Raw genomic sequence first — 23,143 nt, 5'->3', positions numbered from 1 at the left:
TATGGTACAAGGTATTATGAACTTTCCAGGATCCTGTCTCTTCTGAGGTAATGTCAGTTGATCCAGATCACTTAGTTCATTGGTGAACAAGGGAGGTTCATCTTCCCAAGTTTCAATACCAAATAATTTGGCATTTAGCTTCATGATTGCACCAAGGAACTTGGCAGCTTGCTCTTCAGTAACATCCTCATTCTCTTCAGAAGAGGAATACTCATCAGAGCTCATGAATGGCATAAGGAGGTTCAATGGAATCTCTATGGTCTCTAGATGAGTCTCAGATTCCTTAGGTTCCTCAGAGGGAAGCTCCTTATTGATCACTGGACGTCCCAGGAGGTCTTCCTCCTTGGGATTCACGTCCTTCTCCTCTCTTGTGGGTTCGGCCATGGCAATTAATTCAATGGCCTTGCACTCTCCTTTGGATTCTCTTCTGTATTGCTTGGGAGAGTACTAGGAGGGATTTCAGTGATCCTTTTACTCAGCTGGCCCACTTGTGCTTCCAAATTTCTAATGGAAGACCTTGTTTCATTCATGAAACTCACAGTGGCCTTAGATAGATCAGAGACTAAATTTGCTAAGCTAGATGGATTCTGCTCAGAATTCTCTGTCTGTTGCTGAGTGGATGATGGAAAAGGCTTGCTATTGCTAAACCTGTTTCTTCCACCATTATTAAAGCCTTGTTGAGGCTTTTGATCCTTCCATGAGAGATTTGGGTGATTTTTCCATGATGGATTATAGGTGTTTCCATATGGTTCACCCATGTATTTTAACTCTACTATTGCAGGGTTCTCAGGATCATAAGCTTCTTCCTCAGAAGATGCCTCTTGAGTACTGTTGGATGCAGCTTGCATTCCATTCAGACTCTGAGAAATCATATTGACTTGCTGAGTCAATATTTTATTCTGAGCCAATATGGCATTCAGAGTATCAATTTCAAGAACTCCCTTCTTCATAGGCGTCCCATTACTCACAGGATTCCTCTCAGAAGTGTACATAAACTAGTTATTAGCAACCATGTCAATGAGTTCTTGAGCTTCTGCAGGCGTTTTCTTTAGGTGAATGGATCCACCCGCAGAAGTATCCAATGACATCTTTGATAGCTCAGATAAACCATCATAGAATATATCCAGGATGGTCCATTCTGAAAGCATGTCAGAAGGACACTTTTTGGTCAGCTGCTTGTATCTTTCCCAAGCTTCATAGAGGGATTCACCTTCTTTCTGTCTGAAGGTTTGAACATCAGCTCTAAGCTTGCTCAGCTTTTGAGGAGGAAAGAACTTGACTAAGAAAGCCGTGACCAGCTTATCCCAAGAGTTCAGGCTGTCTTTGGATTGAGAGTCTAACCATATTCTAGCTCTGTCTCTTATAGCAAAAGGGAAAAGCATGATCCTGTAGACTTCAGGATCTACTCCATTAGTCTTAACAGTATCACAGATCTGCAAGAATTCAGTTAAGAACTGAAAAGGGTCTTCAGATGGAAGTCCATGAAATTTGCAGTTCTGCTGCATCAGAGAAACTAGCTGAGGTTTTTGCTCAAAATTGTTTGCTCCAATGGTAGGAATGGAGATGCTTCTTCCATGTAAATTGGAATTAGGTTTAGTAAAGTCACCAAGCATTCTCCTTGCATTATTGTTGTTGGGTTCGGCTGCCATCTCCTTTACTTATTCAAAATTTTTAATAAGGTTGTCTCTGGATTGTTGTAATTTAGCTTCTCTTAGTTTTCTCTTCAGAGTCCTTTCAGGTTCTGGATCAGCTTCAACAAGAATGCCTTTTTCTTTGTCCCTTCTCATAAGAAAGAGAAGAGAAAAAGAAAAGAAGAGGAATCCTCTATGTCACAGTAAAGAGGTTCCTTATTGTTAGTAGAAGAAGAAAAGGAATAAGGGTGAAGAAGAATGAAGAATCCAAACACCAAGGTGATGATAGGAGCAGAGATGTGAGATGAAGAGAAGTGTTAATAGATGAATAAATAAATAGAAGGAGATGAGGGAGAAGGATTTTCGAAAATAATTTTTGAAAAAGAGTTAGTGATTTTCGAAAATAGTTTTTGAAAAAGGTTAGTAGTTTTTGAAAATTCAAATAAAAAATAAAATAATTAGCCTAATTAAAAAGAAATTTTGAAAAAGACGGAAGATTTTTTCGAAAATTAGAGAGAGAGAGTTAGTTAGGTAGTTTTGAAAAAGGTAAGAAACAAACAAAAAGTTAGTTAGTTAGTTGAAACAAATTTTGAAAAGATAAGAAGTTAGGAGGTTAGAAAAGATATTTTGCAATCACTTTTTTGAAAAAGATAAGATAAGAAGATATTTTTGAAAAGATATGATAGAAATTAGTTTTTGAAAAAGATTTGATTTTTAAAGTCTCAATTAATGACTTGATTCACAAGAAATCACAAGATATGATTCTAGAACTTAAAGTTTGAATCTTTCTTAACAAGTAAGTAACAAACTTGAAATTTTTTAATCAAAACATTAATTGATGATGTTATTTTCGAAAATATGATGTAAAATTAAGAAAAAGATTTTTGAAAAATATTTTTGAAATTTTTGAAAATAACTAAAACAAATTGAAAAAAGATTTGATTTTTGAAAAAGATTTTGAAAAAGATAAGATTTTTTTAAATTGAAAATTTGATTTGACTCATAAAAACAACTAGATTTTAAAAATTTTTGAAAAAGTCAAATCTAATTTTCGAAATTTTAAGAGAGAAAAAGGGAAAGATATTTTTTTTTATTTTTGAATTTTTATGATGAGAGAGAAAAACAAGAAAAATGATGCAATGCATGAAAGTTATGGATCAGAACAATGAATGCATACAAGAATGCTATGAATGTTAGGATGAACACCAAGAACACTATGAAGATCATGATGAACATCAAGAACATATTTTTGAAAAATTTTTAATGCAAAGAAAACATGCAAGACACCAAACTTAGAATTCTTTAATGCTTAGACACTAAGAATTCAAGAATGCATATGAAAAACAAGAAAAGACACAAACCATGCAAATGCAAAGATCAAACAAGAAGACTTACCAAGAACAACTTGAAGATCATGAAGAACACTATGAATGCATGAAAATTTTCGAAAAAAATGCAAGATGAGTATGCAATTGACACCAAACTTATAACATGACTCAAGACTCAAACAAGAAACACAAAAATATTTTTGATTTTTATGATTTTATGATTTTTTTGTATTTTCTTTTAATTTTTTTCGAAAATCATTTTGAAAAAGAAGAATAAGGATTCCAAAATTTTTTAATATGAATTCCAGGAATCTTATGCTCTTTAGTCTAAAGCTCCAATCAAAGGGTCAGGCATGGCTTAATAGCCAGCCAAGCTTTAGTATGTAACTCAGACATGACACGCCTAACATGCCCTACAGGCATGGCTTTACAGCCAGCCAGGCTTCAACATGCTTTATGAAATACTAGAATTCATTCTTAAAAATTCTGAAGAAAAAATTTTTTTTGAAAACATTTTTAAAAAAAATTTTTTTTCGAAAACAAAGGAGAAATTTTTGAAAGATTTTTTTGAAAAATTTTTTTGAAAACTTTTTGAAAAGAAAACGAAAAGAAAGTTACCCAATCTGAGCAATAAGATGAACCGTCAATTGTCCAAACTCGAACAATCCCCGGCAACGGCGCCAAAAACTTGGTGTTGTTGCTGGATCAAACTTGGCACTAATGTTACCGGACCAAAAGCTTGCCGAAAACTCGAACAATCCCCGGCAACGGCGCCAAAAACTTGGTGTTGTTGCCGGATCAAACTTGGCACTGATGTTACTGGACCAAAAGCTTGCCGAAAACTCGAACAATCCCCGGCAACGGCGCCAAAAACTTGGTATGCAAAATTGTTACTCAGGTTGTGAATTATTGTTCGAAATTGATTCCCTGGCGGTGGCACCAAAAATGGATGCACAGAACCATGGTCTAAACATATCTTCACAACTTCGCATAACTAACCAGCAAGTGAACTGGGTCGTCCAAGTAATAAACCTTACGTGAGTAAGGGTCGATCACACGGAGATTGTTGGTATGAAGCAAGCTATGGTCACCTTGTAAATCTCAGTCAGGCAGATATAAAATAGTTATGGAGTTTTCGAAATTAATACTAAAATAAGGATAGAAATACTTATGTAAATCATTGGTGAGAATTTCAGATAAGCGTATGGAGATGCATTCATTCCTCTGAACCCCTGCTTTCCTGCTGTCTTCATCCAATCAGTCTTACTCCTTTCTATGGATGACTTTGTGTAAGGATGTCACCGGTGCCAATGGCTACTTTCAATCCTCTCGGGAAAATGGTCCAAATGCTCTGTCACAGCACGGCTAATCGTCTGGAGGCATCACCCTTGTCGTTGGTTGCATCCTATTCCTCTCTGTGAAAATGGTCCGATGCGCTGTCACTGCATGGCTAATCATCTTGGAGGTTCTCGATCATACTGGAATAGAATTTACTATCCTTTTGCGTCTGTCACTATGCCTAGCACTCGCGAGTTTGGAGTTTGTCACAGTCATTCAGTCCCAGAGTCCTACTCGGAATACCACGGACAAGGTTTAGACTTTCCGGACTCTCATGAATACCGCCATCAATCTAGCTTATACCACGAAGATTCTGATTAAGAGATCTAAGAGATACTCATTCAATCTAATGTAGAACGGAAGTGGTTGTCAGGCACGTATTCATAGGGAATGATGATGATTGTCACGTTCATCACATTCAGGTTGAAGTGCGAATGAATATCTTAGAAACTGAATAAGTTTAATTGAATAGAAAATAGTAGTACTTTGCACTAATCCTTGAGGAACAGCAGAGCTCCACACCTTAATCTATGGAGCGCAGAAACTCTACCATTGAAAATACATAAGTGATAATGGAGTTCATTGTTCTCGGCCCCAGAGGGGAGCCAGAGTAACCAAGACTACGAATACAATGATAAAAAGTTCTATTTATAATAAACTAGTCACTAGGGTTTACAGAAGTAAGTAATTGATGCATAAATCCACTTTCGGGGCCAACTTGGTGTGTGCTTGGGCTGAGCTTGAAGTCTACATATGGAGAGGTCATTCTTGGAGTTGAACGCCAGCTTTTGTGCCAGTTTGGGCGTTGAACTCCACTTTGCAACTTGTTTCTGGCGCTGGACGCCAGAATTGGGCAGAGAGCTGGAGTTGAACGCCAGTTTGCGTCGTCTAAACTTGGGCAAAGTATGGACTATTATATATTTCTGGAAAGCCCTAGATGTCTACTTTCCAATGCAATTAAAATCGCGCCATTTTGAGTTCTGTAGCTCCAGAAAATCCATTTTGAGTGCAGGGAGGTCAGAATCCAACAGCATCAGCAGTCCTTCTTCAACCTCTGAATCTGATTTTTGCTCAAGTCCCTCAATTTCAGCCAGAAAATACCTGAAATCACAGAAAAACACACAAACTCATAGTAAAGTCCAAAAATGTGAATTTAACATAAAAACTAATGAAAACATCCCTAAAAGTAACTAGATTCTACTAAAAACATACTAAAAATAACGCCAAAAAGCGTATAAATTATCCGCTCATCACGCGCGCAGATGGTGGTGCAACGGACGCGATGCATACGCGTACATGGCGCGTCCACGTTGATGGCTTATTTCAAGAGTGGCACGTACGCGTCATGTGCGCGTACGCGTGAGTTGGTTTGTGCGAAAGGCACAATGATAGCACAGCATTCGCACAACTCTCGGGTTTTTGGCTTGGGGGTGGAATTTCTCAATCCACGCGTACGCTACATGGCGCGTCCACGTGGGTAGGTGAAAATGCTTAATGCACGCATACGCGCGCAGTGCGCGTACGCGCGGATGGTGCTCTGTTTTTCAAAATTTTTTCTATGTTTTTGCACCAATCCAAGCATTCCAAACCTCCAAACAGCTACCAAAACACCATAAAATCTTATTTAACATACTAAACTACCAATTATACTCAACAAATCAACCAAAAACATGAGATTAAACTTTTTTAACCAATATATGCAAAAGAGGAAAAAAAAAGAAAGATTTTACCATGGTGGGGTGTCTCCCACCTAGCACTTTTATTTATTATCCTTAAGTTGGACTTATGGGGAGCTCCTCATCAAGGTGGCTTGTGCTTGAAGCTATCTTTGAACATCCACCAATGCTTGAGTCTCTAATAAGCTCCATTCTTTAATTTTAATATCTTCAAGCTTTGATGGAGTTCTTCACAAACCACGGGCTCCCAAATTTGATTCTCCTTGTGCGATCCGGGATCCCACACTTTGTTTTGGCACCCATCTTCTAATTGATCCTCATGAGTTCAATTGGGTGGCATGACCTTAGAATTCTCAATAAAGTGACCAAACATTCTCCTAGACCCAAACAATCTAGCTCTAGACCAAACCTTGCAATTAAACTTTGAACATGCAACTATAATGAGCCTAGAATAATGTTTCCAACCACTGGTCATATCCCTTTTACTCTTAAAGCCATAAATATGTCTAAGTTGATCATCCATCTCAAGAAAACCATATTCAAGGGGAATAATAAAGCTTGAGTACAAGGAATTTACCCACTTGAATGAAATAATGGATGGTGGTGGCTTGGGGAGAGGTATCTCCAATGTCCTTACAAGCTCTACTCCCTTATGTTCTTCCTTGACCACTTCCACCTCTTCATAAGCTTCTTCACTTCCAATCCTTTGTTCATCAATTTCATCTAACTCTTCCCCATCACTCAAATCATAAATGGGAGGTTGAGAGAAATCTACCTCCACATCGCTTTCTATCTCATTGGGAGAAGGTTCTTCGAATTCAAAGGATTCACCACCAAGAAGATTGGATGCATGGTCTTCATCTCCAAGGGAACTCAATTTTTGCTCCATTTCTTCCAAGTCTTCATATGGAATATGCCTCGGAGGTTGTGCACATTCCTCCTCAACATCAAATTCACTCTTCTTGGAGAGGTTCTTTTCAACTCTAGGTTTCCATGGAGGTTCCGCATCTCCTAAGTCTTCAACCACTTCTTCCTCTTCTTCAATGATCATAGGCTCCTCCAATTGCTCTAATACAAAATAACATCCCTCAATTTCCACCGGAGTTTCCAATCTCTCCTTATGCTTTTCAATTGATTCTCCACATGTGACCGTGGGAGTGCTTTGAGTGCTCAAGTATTGGGAGGCTAAGGTACTTACCACCTTGGTCAAAGTAGCCACAAATTCTAGTGTCTCCCTTTGCATTTCTCCTTGCCCTTGAAGTATAAGACTAAGGATTTCATCCATTGAGGATTGGGGTGGATAGGAGGGTTCATTGTCTTGGAAAAAGGGTTCATAATAGGAAGGTGGTTCTTCTTGGTAAGATAATGGTGGTGTATATTGAGGTGGCTCTTGGGAGTATTGATATTGGAATGGTGGTTCCATGTATGGCTCATATGGTTCAAAAGGTGGTTGGTAGGGTGGAAATGAGTCAAGGTCATATGGAGGTGTTTGGTGAAAAGAGGCTTGTGAGTATGGTTGAGGTTCATGTTGAGGATATGACTCATAGGTATATGGTGGTGGTTCTTGAAAGTCACAAGGAGATTCACCATAGCCATTAGGTTGGTATGCATCATAGAATGGCTCTTCTTCATAGTGCATTGGTGGAGGTTGTTGCCATGAAGATTGATCATATGCATATGGCTCCTCCCACCTTTGGTCATCCCATCCTTGATACACATTCTCCTTATAGTCCTCATTTCCTACAACATAGTGAGAACCAAACTCATAGCCAAAGTGAGAATTCATGATAGCAAGAGAAAATGAAAATAAAATCAAATAAGAAACAAAGGAAAACAAATCCTAAAACTAGCAAGGACTAACAAAGAAGAAAAAGATAAACATATTCACAATATTCACATATATACAATAACCAATAACACAACACCATTGCAATTCCTCGGCAACGGCGCCATTTTGATGAGAAGGACTTTTGTGTGGTTTAGAATTCACAAATGAATTCTCGTTGCAAGTATAGTTTCTAAACCAACAATAATCCTTTCATACAAAAATTTGTTTGTCACAAGTACAAACCCCTAAAATCTATAAACCGAAGTATTTAAACCTCGGGTCGTTCTCCCTAGGAATTGCAATAAAGTGTCTTGTTATTGGTTATGAGGTATGTTTTGGGGTTTTTTGGGATAAGAGACATGAATTGTAAATGGCAATGAAAATAAACTAATAACTAAAAAAGTATTGGCAAAGGTTGGTGGTCAAGGATCTCTATCCTAATCACTAACCACAACATGAGAATTGGCAAGGACCAACCCCACTAAGTTAACCCCTAACTAATAGTAGAGGAAAGTCAAGTGAGATATGTCAATCCAAGTCCATAAGTCCTAGTTCTCCACTAAATCAATTAGTGAGATCTAGAGTTAATGGCTCCCAATCATCAATCACATGGACATTAGCAACTCAAGAGTTCCTAAGTTACCTTCCCAATCTAAGAGCACTAAAATCTACTCTAAAATCCAACCAAGCATTTTATCAAACACTTGGAAGGCATAAAAGGAAAGCATAGTAAAATTGCAAGGAATGTAAATCTACACTACTCAATTGCAAGAAATTAAACAACAACAAATCAAATGAACAATAAAGGAACATGAAAACATAAATTGCATTAAAGAGAAATAAAAGAACAAAAGTGCATCAACATAAAAGTAAAGGATTACAAGAATTAAATGCAAAACTAGAGAGAGGAAAGGTAGAAGAAGAAGAATTGCAAAAGGAAAAGTAAATCAAAGCATGAAATTAACCTAGATCTAAGAATTCCTAATCTAGATCTAACCTACTCCTAATCCTAGAGAGAAGTGAGAGCTTCTCTCTCTAGAAACTACTCTAAACTAATCCTAATGTATGTAAAATGATGCTAAGTGTGAATGATCAATTCCCCTTCAATCCTTGGTCTTTTAAAGCTTTTCCCGCCAAAAACTCAGCTCCAAGTGGGGCCAGAAACCCTCCAAAATTGCCAGGCACGAGTTCTTCTTTAAAAATCATGTGCGACTTTCGGCGCGTACGCGCACAGTGTGCGTACGCGTCCCTGGAGCATTTCGCAATCCACGAGTAGGTGAAACAATCATGAAACCATGCTATTTCATTGAATAAATGTGGGTAAAAGGTGATAAAATCCCCTAAATCAAGCACAAGATAAACCCTACAAATGGGTTTATCACTGAGCCCTTGTAACTGGTTCAAACAAGCTCTCCCGGCAACTTCACCAATATCCAGCTTAAGATCAACAAACTTATCTAATAGCTCCTCCTCCTTGATCCTCATCTGAGCTATTGTCAAGGACTTCCGACTCAAAGCGTCTGGTACCACATTCGCCTTTCTAGGATGATAACTCAGCTCAAAATTATAATCCTTCAGTAACTCCATCCACCTCTTCTGACGCATATTTAGCTCTTTCTGATCAAAGATGTAGTTGAGACTCTTATAATCAGAAAAGAGGCTAAACCTCACTCTATACAAGTGGTGTCTCCAAATCTTCAATGCAAACACAATCGTTGCTAATTCCAAGTCATGAGTGGGGTAATTCACCTCATTCGATCCTAGCTGACGCGATGCATAAGCCACCACATTCTGATGTTGCATCAACACGCAACCCAAACCTTTCAGTGATGCATCACAATATACTTCAAATGGTTCGTGCGGTTCCAGCAAAATCAAAACTGGCGGTGAAGTTAACTTCCGCTTCAACGTTTGAAAACTCTCTTCACACTTCGACGTCCACATGAATAGCACTTCTTTCCTTGTTAACTTCGTGATCGGTAATGCAATCGGGGAAAATCCTTCAATGAATCTTCGGTAATATCCTGCTAAGCCTAAGAAGCTTCTTACTTCTGTCACCGTCGTCGGTCTTTCCCACTCCATCACCGCTTCTACCTTAGAAGGATCTACAGTTATTCCTCCTTTGCTCACCACGTGGCCTAAGAACTTCACTTCCTCCTTCCAAAACTCACACTTCGACAACTTAGCGTACAACTTCCGCTCCTTTAGGATTTGTAGCACAATCCTCAAGTGCTCTTCATGCTCTTTCACTATCTTATAATAAACTAAGACATCATCTATGAAAATCACTACGAATTTGTCCAAAAAGAAACGAAACACTCTGTTCATGTAATCCATGAAGACAGCAGTTGCATTCGTTAACCCGAAGGACATTACCGTAAACTTGTAATGTCCATAGCGTGTCCTTGATGCCAGGGCATCTTGGCTAGTTTTACTAGCCATTTTTTGTATGCTTTAGGTTGCTTTCATGCATTTTTTTAGACAATAAGCAAGTATTTGGATGAGAATTGTATGCATGCCTTGATACAATCAAACATTGTTAATAATGTGCATTTTCATGAGATTTATGCAAGAATTGTTTGATGTTATGAATGATGCAAAATCTTGTGATTTAGCAAGGCTTTGATGCATGTGTTTGGTTGATGATAGGAGAAGCAAAGAGCCTGGAGCTAGGAGGAAGAAGTTGACGGTGTTGCCAACTCCAAATTCAAGTTAGCAACGCCATTGAGACTTAACTCCAGGAAGAGTATGAACACCCTTGCAAGAATTTGGCTTCTTGGAAGGTAGAGTGCACGTTGCCAACTTGGGAGAAGGCTAGCGTGTTCCTTGACAACGCTAGCAACAACGCCAGGATCTTGGAGCAAAGCAAGGAAGAGCTCGAAGAGCGTTGCCAAGAAGATGATGAACTGGCGTGTTCATCAACAATGCCAACAACAACGCCAAGGCCAAGGCAAGCAGGGAGTCACTAGTACATTGGCACTAGAGTGTTTGAAGGCAACTTCACCAACAACTCCAGCAAAGTTGGCAGCCTGACCTTTCCTCCTTCAAGGATGCATAACTTGAGCTAGGAAGATTCAATTGAGATGTCCCTAGTTGCATTGTAAAGATAACATTCAGAGCTTTCCAACGATATATAATAGTCTATAGTGAAGCATGAAATTGAAGCTCAAATCAGAGTCATCTTTAGGCCCCAAAAACAAGAACATGAAGATTGAAACTCAAGGAAGCATGAATGAGCCAAGGAAGCTCGAGAGTGTTGCCAAGGCAAGGGATGAATTAGCGTGTTCCTTGGAAACTCCAGCAACAACGCCAAGGCCAAGAATTTGGGCTAGGGGAGTTCACTAGCACGTTGGCACTAGCGTGTTTGGTAAAAACGCCCCAACCAAGGCAGCTTGACCTTACCTTCTTCAAGGATACATAACTTGAGCTACAAAAATCCAAATGAAGTGATTTCAGCTGCATTGGAAAGTAGACATCAAGAGCTTTCCAACCATATATGACACTACATGAAGGACACTAAATTTGAGGGAGAAACATGGCCCGAAAGTGCATAGATGAACATGGTATCAACCTGTAGTAAGGCCAGATGACCTCTTCATCTTCCATAGAGTATATCTTGAGCTCTAGAGCTTTAAATGATGAAATATCAATGGCATTGGAAAGTAGACATTCAGATCTTTCCAACGATATATCATAGTATGGGTTTGGCATTCATTTGAAGCTTCAAAAGCCGGCTTCATTTAGAGCTTCAGAATCTGAGCACGTTGGCAACGCTGGAAACAAAGGCATGTTCACCAAAAACGCCTGCGATTTTGGCAGGCTGACCTTACCCTCTTCAATGGAGCATAACTTGAGCTAGAGAGATCCAATTGAGGTGCATCTAGTTGCGTTGGAAATCTGACATTCAGAGCTTTCCAACCATGTATAATAGTTTATATTAAAGCAGAAGATTAAAGCTCAAACCATAGGCAACTTTAAGCATCAAATCTTGAATCCAAGAAGAAGAAGGTCACGTTGCTGGCAATAACTTGGGCTGGCAACGCCTATCACCAAGCCCCAGCCCAGGAAATTCACTAGCACGTTGCCAACGTGCATTAACATAGGCGTGTTGGCCAAAAACGTGCTCCATTGGGCCAAAATTGCCAAGACATGCGCACAAGCTCTCTGTTTTCAACTTGGTGCTGCAATTTCATTTAGAAGCTAGCTAATCCAACCTCAAGCAAGCAAAGCCCATAAATCTCAACCAATCAAGGCCACAAGAATCATCTAGAATAGTTAATTTTCATTTTGTTTGTAATTTTCTTTTAATTTCATTTCAATTTGTAATTTAGGAAAGCCTATATAAAGGCCATAGTTTCATAGAATTAAGGGGGATGAAAATTGTTAGGAGATCACACACACACTTCATTGGCACACTCCATTGGGAGTGGGTCTTTGGACCCCTCCCTTTCGTACACTCTTCTTCCCTTCCTCTTTTCTTCTTCCTTAGTAATAGTTTAGTTTACTTTGTAATTTTCATTTATGAATTCTTGAATTTTCAATTTCTGTTTTGAATTCTCACTCTTTATTAGTTTTCATTTGAGAGCAATGATCACTTAATTTCCTTTGCATTTGGGAAAGGAGCTCTGTTTCAATTTTGATTGAATTGATGTTTATTTCTCCTTCTCTTCTTCACTCTATCTTCATACTTGGATATCTATTAGAATCCTTGCAAGAGAGTTTTGTTCTTCAAAGATCCTTGGATCTATTAGAATTCTATTGTGAACCTTGAGAGAGGGATCATAGGATTCATGTTTGTTTTTCTAAGGAAGAGCTTTTGTGCTTCAAAGATTCAATCACCACCGAGAGGGGGATTAAGTCTACTTGAATTTCATGTGAGCCTCGAGAGAGGAATCATGGAATTCAGTTTGAGGCTCTTCTCTCATAATCCTCCTCATCAACACACTCTTAGTTGGTACGTGACATATAACCTCTTTGAGTTGAGGTCTTGAGGGTTGTGTGGCTTTTGGATTAGAAATTGAACTTCACCTCTTCTCATGAGCAATTAGATCAAGAGATTGGCAATTGATTATGTGAAGAGAAATTAAATCACCAAGAGATTGGGGTTTAATAACTCATAATCCGCCATGGATCTACTTTACATGATTGAGAAGGAGTGAGACCCATTAATTCATGAGGAATCAACATCTCTAATCCCTTATGCTTTCCATTTTACTTTCCGTCATTTACTTTCTTACAATTTTTACTTCCTTGTACTTTACTTTCCAGCATTTTATTTCCCCTGCACTTTACTTTGATGTTCTTTACTTTCTTACAATTTTACTTTCCAGTACTTTACATTCATGTCATTTATTTTCCCTGAAATTTATTGCTTTCCTTTATCTTCATGTCATTTACACTTCCTGTTGTTTGCTCATCACTCCAAAATGATTGTCTAACTAGAATAATCAATTTACTATTGATTACTTAATCCGTTAATCCTCGTGGGATCGACCTCACTCTAGGTGAGTTTTACTACTTGATACGATCCGGTATACTTGCCGGTAAATATGTGAAATTTATTAATTTTTACGTATCAGTCCTGAATGCAGCCTTACGGATATCATCCTCTTTCACCCTTATCTGATGGTAACCGGATCTCAAATCTATCTTGGAAAACACTCCAGCTCCTTGCAGTTGATCCATCAAGTCATCTATTCTTGGCAGCGGGTACTTGTTCTTCACTGTCACTTTGTTTAACTGTCGGTAGTCCATGCACAAGCGCATTCCTCCATCCTTCTTCTTCACCAATAAAATTGGCGCTCCCCATGGTGATACACTCAGTCGAATGAACCTCTTGTTCAGAAGCTCTTCCAACTGAGTCTTTAACTCTGTCAGCTCTATCGGAGCCATTATATATAGTGCAATCGACACTGGTCTGGCTCCCGGCACCAATTTGATCGCAAATTCAATTTCCCTTTGAGGTGGAAACTCAGGGATATCTTCTGGGAATACTTCCGAAAATTCTCTAACCACCGGTATCTGATCTAAGTTCTGGGCATCACCCAACGCATTAGCAGCCAACAGAATATAACCCTGACACTCCTTCCCACTACAATGCACCATTACAGAGTTCAGGTAATACCCCGTAGCTACCACTGATCCATTCTCTCCTTCCGGTATAAATCGAATAGTCCGTTCAAAGCAATCCAACAAAACCCGATTCTTTGACAACCAATCAAACCCCAAAATCATCTCTAGCCCCACCATTAGTAAACAGACCAAATCATGCACAAAGTCTCTACCCTCAAGCTTGAAACCTACTTGTCTACAACCTGACCTAGTCATAATTGTCTGATGCGGAGTATGTACATGCAGATCAAAAGGTAACTCTGATACTTTCAAACCTAATTCCTCAACTTTAGCAAACGAAATAAATGAATGCGAAGCTCCGGTATCATATAATGCAACTAAGGATTTATCACCAATTAGACATATACCTCTCATCAACGGATCCGCCTTAGAAGCATTCTTGGCATTCACAGTAAAGACTCGACCTTGATGCTGATTCTGGCCCGCATTCTGGTTCCACCCATGAGTGCAATCCCTCACAATATGACCAGGCAACCCACAATTGAAACAACCACCTAAACCAATTTTGCATGAGTCATAAGGATAGAAATGCCCACAACGTACACAAGTCAAATCCGGAGAATTCTTACTCTGATTTCCTCTCCCCTTAGCATACTGAAAATGAGTCTGAGTTTTCTTCCTGAAACCTCCTTGACCTTGAGGCGCATATCCTCCTCTTTTGAAGCTTTGACCTCTAGGATGGAAGTACTTGCCACGCCTCCAACTAGAGCTCCCTCCATGAGTGTCCTTGCATGCCGCCACAGTCTTGGCATACTCTTCCACTACTCTAGCCTTGTTCACTAAGTCAGAGAAGACTCGGATCTCTATAGGTGCCACAGCAGTCATAATGCTATCCCTTAAACCCCTCTGGTACTTAATGCACTTCCAGCTCTCATAAGTCTCCGGGGTACCTTGACATATCCTAGAAAACCTACAGAGTTCCTCAAACTTGCTAGTGTAATCTGCCACAGACATGGAACCTTGCTTTAGCTGCATCAGTTCTATCTCCTTTGCTTTTCTTGAAGACTCGGGGAAATAATTCTTATAGAAGACCGTTTGAAACACCTCCCATGGAATGTCGGCATTCTGAAGTTGTAGCAAGCGACACTCTGTTTGCCACCAGGGCTGGGCCTCTCCCGCTAGCTGGTAAGCGGCAAACTCGACATACTGATTGAGAGAAACATGCTGCGCCTGTAAAGTGTAACAACCCTAGTTTTTGAAAATCAAATAATTAGTCATTTGTGATTTATTTTATTTGTTGATAATTTTATTTTAAGAAAATTATTTTACTAAAGGTAATTAAATAGAGTTTCATCATAGTTGGAGTTTAAATTAATTAGAATTTTCATATAATCTTTATTAGATATTTGGTACAACTGAAATTATAATTTTGATAATTGAAAAATAAGAAGAAATGTATAATTTAATTTAAATAAATTCTATTTTGAATGAATTATGTTATTAATTTGAACTCCTAGAAATTATTTTATTAGAAATGATTAGATTGATATTTATAAATACTTTAATTCTACGTCAATTAAATTTATGTACAATATTTATTATAATTGGTTATTTTATAAATTGAAATTAAAGTTTCGGAGATATAAAAACAAAGAAAAGTTATATCCTTTAATTTGAATAATTAATATTGAGCTAAACCATATTTTATAAAAATGTGATTAATATATTTATTTTATATTTTAAATTAGAAATAATTGATTGAACTTAGCAATATGATGATAAATAATGTTCCTAAATATTTTTAATAGAGTATATTTGATTTTAAAATTACTCTACCCTTCAATTTTATCAAAATAACTATTCATATCTATCCATATTCTTTTATAAAATCCCTAATTCCTAAACCTAAATTTCCAAATTGAATCAGAAACCCTAATTCCCAAATCCGAGAAACCCTAACCCAGCTACCCTCTTCCCCAAGACTCAGCAGCAGCTATGCAGCCCTATCCAAAACACACACACACACGGTTCCCTGAGCCAAAGGAAAAAAAACGGGAATAGAAAGAAAAGGGGGACCGAGGAAGGAGAGGGGGGAGAAGAGGGAGGCGGCGCGGTGGGTGCCACTGCCACTGTCGCCGCCGTTGCTAGCAGAGGCGAGGGGTGATCTGAGCAAGGAGAGAGCTCTCGAAACAGGGAGAGATCGACCCACGCCTCGCCGCCGCGCCAACGTCCCAGTGCCGCCGTCGCCTCATCGTCGAACTGGAGGGAAGAGCTGCTGCCGCCACGCCTCGCCATCGAGCTGCATCACGACGCCATCCTGTTCATGGAGCCACAAGCTCGCATCACTGCCGATCCGTCTAGTCGCTGATGAGATATTTTGGAGGAAAAATAAATTTCTCCCAAAACACACAAATCTAACCGGCAAGTGCACCGGGTCGCATCAAGTAATAAAAACTCACGGGAGTGAGGTCGATCCCACAGGGATTGATGGATCAAGCAATTTTAGTGGGTGATTAGTTTAGTCAAGCTAACATTGAGTGGTTGGGTGAAATTTTGAGAGCAGAATGTAAAATGCAGAGAATTTAAAGTTGCAGAAAATAAATGTGCAGAAACTTAAAGTGCAAGAAAAGTAAATTGCAGAAACTTAAATTGCAAGAAATGTAAATTGCATTAAATGTAAAGGGACTGGGGTGTTGGAAATTAAAGAGAGCAATAGATCAAGCAACTGGAAATGTAAATTGCAGGAAGAATAAAGGAAATTGGATGCTAGGAATTAAAACAGAATTTAAATTGTGAAGTGCAGTGAATTAAGGAACGCTCAGATTCTCAGCTTAATTGCAAAATAAAATTGAAGATCTCAGGGAATCAAAGAGACTAGAAAACGAGTCTAGATCTCAAGCCCTTCCTTGATTCAACAGCAGACAGATTGAAGAAGAAATGAAGATGGAAGCAGTAAATGAAAACTTTGATTCAAATCCCAATTTCTGAAATTATGCAGACAAGCAAAACAAAGAGAAATCTCAAAGGGAGATTGAAACAGAATTTCTTCAATTCTCAACCCAAGATTCAAAACGAAATTGAAAACTAAGAGAGAGCTCTCAAATCCTAATGCTCCCTAGTGGAGCCAGCCTCCTCACAAATATGAAAATGATGCCTTATATAGGCTTTACAAAATGGAAATGAAATTAAAAATAAATTACAATTAAATGAAATTCCTATTTTATCTATTTCTTGTGCCTTTGAGTGATGATCATGGGCCTTTGCTCTTGGTGGAATTGGGTTGAAAGATGCCTTGGTTGATTGCTCTTGAAGTTTGGAGAAGAACCGAAGTGAACCAATTGAACCGGTTTTGAGGTTAGCAAAAGTTGGACCAAAAGTTTGAGCCAAAGTTAGGGGTCTAACTTTGGCTCCAACTTTTCATATCAGTTGGCACATTTTTCAGGTTTGGACGTTGGTGCCAACGTTAGGGGTCTAACTTTGACCCTAACGTTGGCCTCCCTTATGCACATTTATGGGGCCAACTTTGTCCTCTTGTCATGTTGCCAATTTTATGCCCAATATAGACTATCATATATGGTTGGAAAGCTCTGAATGTCAGCTTTCTAACCCACTTGGAATCACTTCAATTGGACATCTACAACTCAAGTTATGATCATTTGAAGAGGGCATGGTCGCTGGCTTTGGTGTGCAGCGTTTGAGGTAACGTTAGCCCTCAAACGTTGGCGAAAACGCCAGTTCTGGAGGCTCAAATGTATTGTCCACCCCATCCTATTATACATTGTTGGAAAGCCCTGGATGTCTACTTTCCAATGCCGTTGGGAGCACATTATTTGGAGCTCTACAGCTCGAGTTATACTCCTTTGAAGGTGCAGAGGTCAGTTGGCCTCACTGCAGGTTGCCACCATGTTCGTTTATGCACATTGCGGGGCAGTTTTCTCCCTCAATTTTAGTGTCCACCATGCAGTGCCATATATGTTTGGAACGCTCTTGATTCCTACTTTCCAATGCTTCTTGAATCACCTCATTTGGAGCTCTGTAGCTCAAGTTATTCTTGTTGGAAGTATACCCCTTGTATGCCTTGTGGTGTGTGGCGCCAACGTTAGCCTCCAAGTTAGGGGGCTAACGTTGGCGCAAACGTTGGCTCCTTCCCCCTTTGTAATTCATGTGCCAACGTTAGTGTCAAAGTTAGACCCCTAACGTTGGCACCAACGTTGGATGGCCAGGGAGGAAGTTTCTCTTGCCAACGTTAGCCTCCAAGTTAGGGGGCTAACGTTGGCTCAAACGTGGGGAGCCCAGGGAGAATTCTTCATGCCTAACGTTAGCCTTCAAGTTAGGGGTCTAACTTTGAGGCTAACTTTAGGTCCAACCTTTTGCTTCATGGTTCAATTTCACTTATTCCATTGTCCTCTCTTCACTCCTAGCCATTCCTCTTTGCTTCAACCTTTCTCCAAGCTTTCTTCACCTATCATTAATCAACCAAACTAATCAAAGCTATGCTCAAAATCATGAGATCTTCATTCTTTCTTAATATGCAACAAATATAGCACAAAACCTCATGAAATGGCATGAATTCATATATGGTTGGTTCAATCAAGGGAAACATGAAAATCTACCCAATTGGCTTGCTTATGGCTCAAGAAAGTGCATAATTCAATTGAAAACGAAAGAAAAAGGCTAGTTAAAATAGGCTAAGATGACTTGTCATCAGTCGCAAACACCGTTGCGGGGGAAGACCAGAGCCGAGGCAAGGAGCAGCACCGAGAGGAAGAGAAGGGAGCTGCGCCACATCGTCGTCCAGCCACTGTCCGACCCGCCATCACCAGCGTTTCGCTACCGTCGCTGCAGAGGCCAAATGCCATCAAACTTTCTGCCACCAACTTGGGGTCCGTCGTTGTCAAGACCGTTAGGAGAGAGAGACATGGCCGAACCTGTGCGTCCGAGAGAGAAGGGTGGATGCTGTTCGCACTGTCGTACCATCACCACGGCCAGGATCCGTCGCCACCACCGTGAGCCGTCGCTGTTGTCTTAGTGGTCGCCATCACCATGAGTAAAGTCTGCTGCTGGTATTAGTTGAGACTGCCGAAGTTGCTGTTTTGATTCAGATGCAATTCGTGCTAGTTCCTGCTCACCGTTGTCCTTTGTTCTGCCTCTGCTTTTGATTTTTGCAGTACCAGAACCTCTGCCACCATGGGTGTTGTTGTTGGGGTCACTGGGAACCAATGTTGGAGCTGCCCTTAATGATTCTGATTCTGCTACGTAAGTTCTGAGATGCTGTCTTGTTGCTGGAGGAAGAGAACTCATATAAAAAATGTCATCGGGGCTGCTGTTTGGTTTGATTACCTTGTTAATGCGACATTGAGGTAGGGGATTTATTTCAAAATTAATAGTTTTAACTTATGAATGCCAATGAGTTTAGTGAGTAATTGCAAATAATTCATAATTATGATTAATTGATAGAAATAAGCTTGATTGATTTGAGATTGTGAAATTTGGATTAAGTTTGGTATTGAGATGATTTTCTAGTATTTCAATTAATTTATTGATTTTAGAGTGTGGCTATGAATATCATTGGGTGTTTTTGTTGTGAGTGATTGATTAATTGATAAGATTAATTCTGGTTGAGGCTATGATTGATATTAGTTTTCTGATTTTGATGTAATTGTTGAAAATTCTGATTTTATGTGATTATGCTAAATTGGTTGAGTTGTGGCTATATTCTAATTATTGAGAATAAGTGCTTGCTGTTGATTTTATTTATCTGATATATATGAATGACTGTGAATTTGACTTGTGACTGGCTGAAATTCATTTTGGTGGTTATTGAAGGATTAGAACTTAAAGGATTAAACTGTCTTGAGAACCTGATTTTCTAAAATAATATAGTAACTTTAAGAGTATATAAATAATTGTGTAAAGGCTGGACTAATTTTCTGTGTCATGATTTATTGATTCTGGCTGTGGCTGTGAACTGTGACTACTTTTGTGGTTGTTATGGTAATGATCAGTGGTTTGCTTATTTTACTTAATCCTAATTAGTTAGGCTAGCTATGAGTACGTTATGTTTGTGCTTTGATTATAGTAATATGTGAATTGAGGATTGCTTGGTGAACGTTTGCTGGAGATTCTGATTTTGCTTGTAGGCAATACATTGGATGTTGAATTAGTTGTTGATAAGCTAGTTTGAACTTGTGAATTGTAAAGAGATCATAAATCAATTGTTAATTTAATTCCTTAAAATCTAAATTGTAAACTAATGCAGTTATTTTAAAAGTATAAAGATAATTTATAATAATTGGAAACTATATGAAGCTAAATTCTTGGGTGAACATAATAGTTGATTATAGGAGAACCAAGATTTTGTGAATAATACGTATTTTTGTGTGTTTTGGTGTCAATGTTGCTAAAATTCTGGTTAAGTTGGGTGATAAGGTGTTTGGATATTTGGGAATGAGGAACTGTTAGTCTTTTGGTTAACATAATTTATGAATTAATGAGTTTGAAGTTGGATTGATGATGGATTATGTGGAAATTGCGAATTGTGGATTTTCTGATTGATTGAGAACCTTTTATTTGATACTTGTTGAGAAAAGGCAGATGAATAGTTGAGAAAGAGGGAACCCGTAAGGGTGGCTAAGTCCGAGTTTTAGGGGAGGTGCTGCCGAAATTTTATAAAATCTGAGGCTTTGTTTGAAATATTATTTTAAAATGTTTGGATTTGGGAAATTATATTATTTGATTCTGATTTACTAAGAAAAGAAGTGAATTATGCTTTTCGGTTTTATTCATTGGGAAAAAATATTATGTTTAAGATGGATTTATTACGAAAAGGATTCCGTTTTGAGTTGATTTATTAAGAATAGAAAGAAACATGTTTTGAGTTTGATTTAATATGAAAAGAGTTATGTTTTAGTTTTGAAATAAAGGATGATCTTTTTAGAAGTTTGGTGAAATAATAATATTTGAATTTGAATGGTAAAGAGAGATGGTTTTTGAGTCTTTGGGAAGTTAGTAAACTTGAAAAAGAGTTTTATTTGGTTATTTTTAGTAAGAGGGTGATGTTTTGAAAAGTATTTAGCGAATTTAAAATAAATGATTTTCTTGAGTCTTTTGAAAGAAAATTAAACTAGAAAATAGTTTTAAAATTGGTTCGAGTTAAGAGGTTGCAAAAGTGGAAGTCGTAAAGTTTGTACAACATGATTGAATAAAGAGAGAGAGAGAGAGATATTGTATAAGAATATGTAACTGGAGATGAATAACGAGAATAATAACTTATGATGATAATTACAATGATTTTTTTGAGGAAAGGTATTCAGTTTATGAAATTATTGGCAAGGACGTGGGTTTTGTCCCGCTTGTGTATTTATGATTATAAAAGAGAATAAAAAGCAGAGGACCTGTTGAAAGGTCATTTGTTGCTTGAGGCAACCCAAGAGATGTGTTTATTCATTTGTTGCGTTAAGGCAACACCGGATATACTTGTATGAAGATCTACTGCGTAAAGGCAGTCAGATAGATGGTAGTACGACCACTGAGAACGCTTTCCTGCGGTACAGATCCATATTTTAATTCTGTAAGGCAGAGGGGTTATTTCCTGCTACAGAAGTACCGTAACCACCTGTTCCATTTCTGTAGTGGCAGAGGGGTTATTTCCTGTATACAGAAGGTGTGTCGGCATACATCCCTGCAGTGGCAGATGTGTTATTTCCTGTGTGCAGTGGACCCTGTGGTGGCAGAGGGGTTTTTTCCTGTACACAGGGGTATAGCCAACTGGAAAGCCTTACCTGGTCAAAGGACCCCGGTTAACGTCGGGAGCGGGTCTGTAACCGACAAATGAGCTCATTACCTGCACTAGGGGTAGACATGCATCATTCTTGTTTGCGCATTTGCATTTGATTGGGTTTGCTCATTGTACTTCCCTGTGATTGTGCTGTTTGCCTTGTTGTGACTTGTTTGTATGTTGAACTGAATCTCTTGCTTGCACTATTAGTTTGTGAATGTATTAAATTGATTAAGAATTGATGTTTTGATTGAGAATTAATTATGTGACTGATAGATGGTTAATGTGACTAGTTTCATATTTAAAATTTGTTTGAGTTTAAATATTTTGAAGGAGGTAATTAATTAGCTAAAGTAAAACCAAAAGTATTTTCAAAAAGGTTTGATAGAAATATAGTTTCCTTGAGTATGTTAATTATTTGTATTTTATTTCATTACTTTTACGGCATTCCCATTCCCTACTGAGAACTGTGGTTTGTTCTCACCCCAAAATCCTCCACCTTTTCAGTGATACAGGTTCGAAGACTCAGTTTGAAGCTGCGGGCGATTGTTAGACTTTATTTATGAGTTAAGTTTTTGAGTTAGGTTATTTTCATAGAATTCCCTCGCCCTTGTTACTTTAGTTTTTATTTTATACAGAGGGATAGGATTTGTATCTAAGTTTTATTTGAAATCTTTTGTATGACAGATAGTATTATTAGTAATTATGTGATTATTATTACTTGGTGATGTTTGCTACATGATTTTAATTAATAAAAACAATTTTTTTCTAGAATTTTCCATAAAACTGAATCGCGATATCGAACTAAAGGCTCAATAGTAAATAGTTAATAAAGGAAAGCAGGTTGGTAACGCCTTACCTTCGGTACGATCATGACGTTCTGGAAGTTGGGTCGTTACATAAAGCACGCTCCATGGCTTGGAACCAGTGATCTGCTTCAGTAGGATTTGTGGATCCTCAGAAAATTGGCGGATGAACCTTGAGGAACGTCGCCAAGGTCATCGGAACTCCTTCTGTGTTATCGCCGTTACCCTTAGCATTATCATTGGCATTTTCTTCTCCGTTTCCATTGCCATTCCCCGCCGGTTGGCCTAACCTCTGCACAGCTTGCAGAGTCGCAGTAGCATTAGCTTCCATGGTATTAGCAAGATTCGCCATTGCCGCCATGAATTCGGCATGATTATCAACTGGTTGCTCATTCCTACTTTCCCGGGTACGTGCCCGACCTCGCCCGCGAGTGGCCATGTAGGGTTCCTGTCTACACCAAACAATCGATATCAAGGTGATCAGTCTCAATATCAAAAGTCTAGTGCTTCAATTATCCCAAACAGGAACTCACAAACAAGCATGCTATGAACATATCAAGTAGATAACCTAATAGCGTCAAAGAAAAGACACACAGAGTATGCAATGAAGCACAATCGGTCCATCCCTCATGCTCACGAGGACGAACCGCTCTGATACCACTAAATGTAACACCCTAATTACCCTAA

The 23,143-nt window shown here is 38.6% G+C and overlaps 1 protein-coding gene and 1 non-coding gene across 2 annotated transcripts; one reads left to right on the top strand and one right to left on the bottom strand.

Annotated features, from left to right (window-relative positions):
- The first annotated feature begins 1,142 nt into the window (after nucleotides 1–1,142).
- On the top strand, nucleotides 1,143–1,250 carry LOC112761272 (small nucleolar RNA R71). Its single transcript, XR_003181674.1, has one exon. It is a non-coding gene; the product is annotated as a small nucleolar RNA R71 (small nucleolar RNA).
- Nucleotides 1,251–4,756: 3,506 nt separating this feature from the next.
- LOC140180337 (uncharacterized) lies at nucleotides 4,757–22,908 on the bottom strand. The gene is made up of 4 exons (XM_072220841.1): nucleotides 22,510–22,908; nucleotides 14,281–15,121; nucleotides 6,555–7,713; nucleotides 4,757–5,398 (listed from the first exon to the last, which is right to left on the bottom strand). Exons 1-4 carry the CDS (start codon nucleotides 22,522–22,524, stop codon nucleotides 5,239–5,241), a joined length of 2,175 nt encoding a protein of 724 aa, XP_072076942.1. The 5' UTR covers nucleotides 22,525–22,908; the 3' UTR covers nucleotides 4,757–5,238.
- Nucleotides 22,909–23,143: the final 235 nt, after the last annotated feature.

This window comes from Arachis hypogaea, chromosome 16 (genome assembly GCF_003086295.3).
Source record: "Arachis hypogaea cultivar Tifrunner chromosome 16, arahy.Tifrunner.gnm2.J5K5, whole genome shotgun sequence".
NCBI classification, from domain to species: Eukaryota; Viridiplantae; Streptophyta; class Magnoliopsida; order Fabales; family Fabaceae; genus Arachis; species Arachis hypogaea.
This window is presented reverse-complemented; position numbering and strand designations above follow the sequence as displayed.